General features: G+C 60.8%; 1 protein-coding gene across 1 annotated transcript in view; it reads right to left on the reverse strand.

Moving 5' to 3' along the window:
• The window catches only part of LOC103779023 (NEDD4-like E3 ubiquitin-protein ligase WWP2), a gene marked incomplete at its 5' end in the record, with an annotated part of 6,996 nt that overhangs the window by 1,213 nt on the left and 3,985 nt on the right, over positions 1-1,798 (reverse strand). Inside the window, 3 exons of the mRNA XM_008946643.1 lie at positions 2-96; positions 1,036-1,140; positions 1,475-1,595. Of these exons, the coding sequence (XP_008944891.1) occupies positions 2-96; positions 1,036-1,140; positions 1,475-1,595 (321 nt within the window). The remainder of the gene's footprint in view (position 1; positions 97-1,035; positions 1,141-1,474; positions 1,596-1,798) is intronic.

The following is a 1,798-nucleotide window of genomic DNA, read 5'->3' on the forward strand; positions in this document are numbered from 1 at the left end:
GATGAGCTCCGCGAAGCCCCCAACGGGCAGGCGGCAGGTCCCCGTCACAAACTGCAGCAGCCGGATCCTCTTCTCGTTGTCCATCTCTTTAACCACCTACGATGGAACATGGCAGAGAGTGGGATCCCTGTCACCCCCAGGGTCACGGCCCGGCTGGGCCTGGGGCACCATCCTGCAGCACAGCTCCTGCCTCTAGCACACCCCACCCTCCGGGCAGCTGGGCTTGGACACAGCCTGGAGCACTGCAGCATGCCGGGCACGTGGTCATGGAATCATCAAATGGTTTGGCTGGGAAGGGACCTTAAAGGTCCTTGCACTGAGCAGGGACATCTGCAACTACAGCACGTTGCTCAGAGCCTCAGCCAACCTATCTTTGAGTGCTTCAGGGATGGGGCATCCACAGCTTCTCAAGGCAACTTGTTGCAGTGTCTCACCACCCCCACTGTGAAACATTTCTTCCGAATCTCCAATCCAAATCTCCCTTCTTTCCGTGTAAAGCCCTATTATGACATGCCCTTGTAAAAAGTCCCTCTCCAGCTTTCCTGTAGGTCCTGTTTAAGTACTGGAAGGCTGCTCTAAGGTCTCCCCAGTCTCAAAGAGAAGGCTCCAGCCCTTGCCTGCAGTCCCACATCCTCGGGGATGAGCGCATCCCGAGGGGCCTTCAGGGAGCAGCTCTGCCCGTCCTTGCCCTCCTTCAGATCCATGTTTCACCCCCTGGCCAGCACAGAGCAGCGCCATGAGCACTACAGCACTACATGTTAATGGTTGGCTTTGGTGATCTTAAAGGTCTCTTCCAACCAAATCGATTCTGTGATTCTATGTCATCCCCTCCTGTCACCCTGCCCAAGAGCAGCAGCTATTGCTAGAGGCACACTGTACTCGGTGGCAGTGTCGGGGCCTCTGCCACCCATAGCCCAAGGCCACGTGTATTTTGGTCTTCCTGACAGCCTGGGAGGCTGCCTGCCCCGGGCCCCGGGCTGGGGATGGTCCCAGGGCTGCAGAGTGGTCGGAGGTGCCGCTGGCACTGGGACTGACCTGCCAGAACCACTGGATCTGTTTGCTGTTCTTGGTGTAGTGCCGGTAGATGGTATTCTTCTGCCAGTCGTTCATGTCGATCTCCTGCATGCCGCACAGCATCAGCTGGGGACAGGGGACAGTCAGCAGGAGGACAGGAACAGGGCCCTGCACCTGTGCTTCGGGGCACCGACTGCTCCAGCGCCAGGCTTCTCAAGGGGCAGACTCCAGCACTGGGCAATGGAGCTGCTAGGAGGGATTCCTCCCCTCTAACGAGAAGTTCTCTTGCTAAGGGACCCAGCAAGCCACCCCGCAGACCCGACCACCTGGGGTGGGGGTACCCCATCAGCAGAGCCAAAGGGCAGAGCGGGGCCTGTGCTCTGCCATCACCAGGTGCCACTCCCGGGGTGGGACACACCGGTGCCTCCGCTGCCCCGCGCCAGCAAAGGTGCCGGCTCACCTCCAGCTCCTTCTCGTCAAAGTACCGCAGCCACTCCAGCGGCACCACCTCGTTGAAGCCATCCAGGAAAGCCTTGGTCTGCTCCTCCACGCCCCGCGTGAACCTCCAGTCCGTCAGCAGCCTGGGGAGGCAGACGGCGGTCAGAGGGACAGCCAGCGCTGCTGGCCCGGCATGGGGAACCCCCACCACCCATCCGCCAGCGAGGAGGGCCCCCGGCGCTGCAGGGGTGCATGGGGAGCGGGAGTGGGGCTTCTGCAAATCGCCAGGGCTCCCTCCAGTTCCCATTGGTGGGTTTCTCTCTCCCTGTATCTGAACCTGAGGGCA

This window comes from Merops nubicus, unplaced genomic scaffold (genome assembly GCF_000691845.1).
Source record: "Merops nubicus isolate BGI_N331 unplaced genomic scaffold, ASM69184v1 scaffold21730, whole genome shotgun sequence".
Classification (NCBI taxonomy): Eukaryota; Metazoa; Chordata; class Aves; order Coraciiformes; family Meropidae; genus Merops; species Merops nubicus.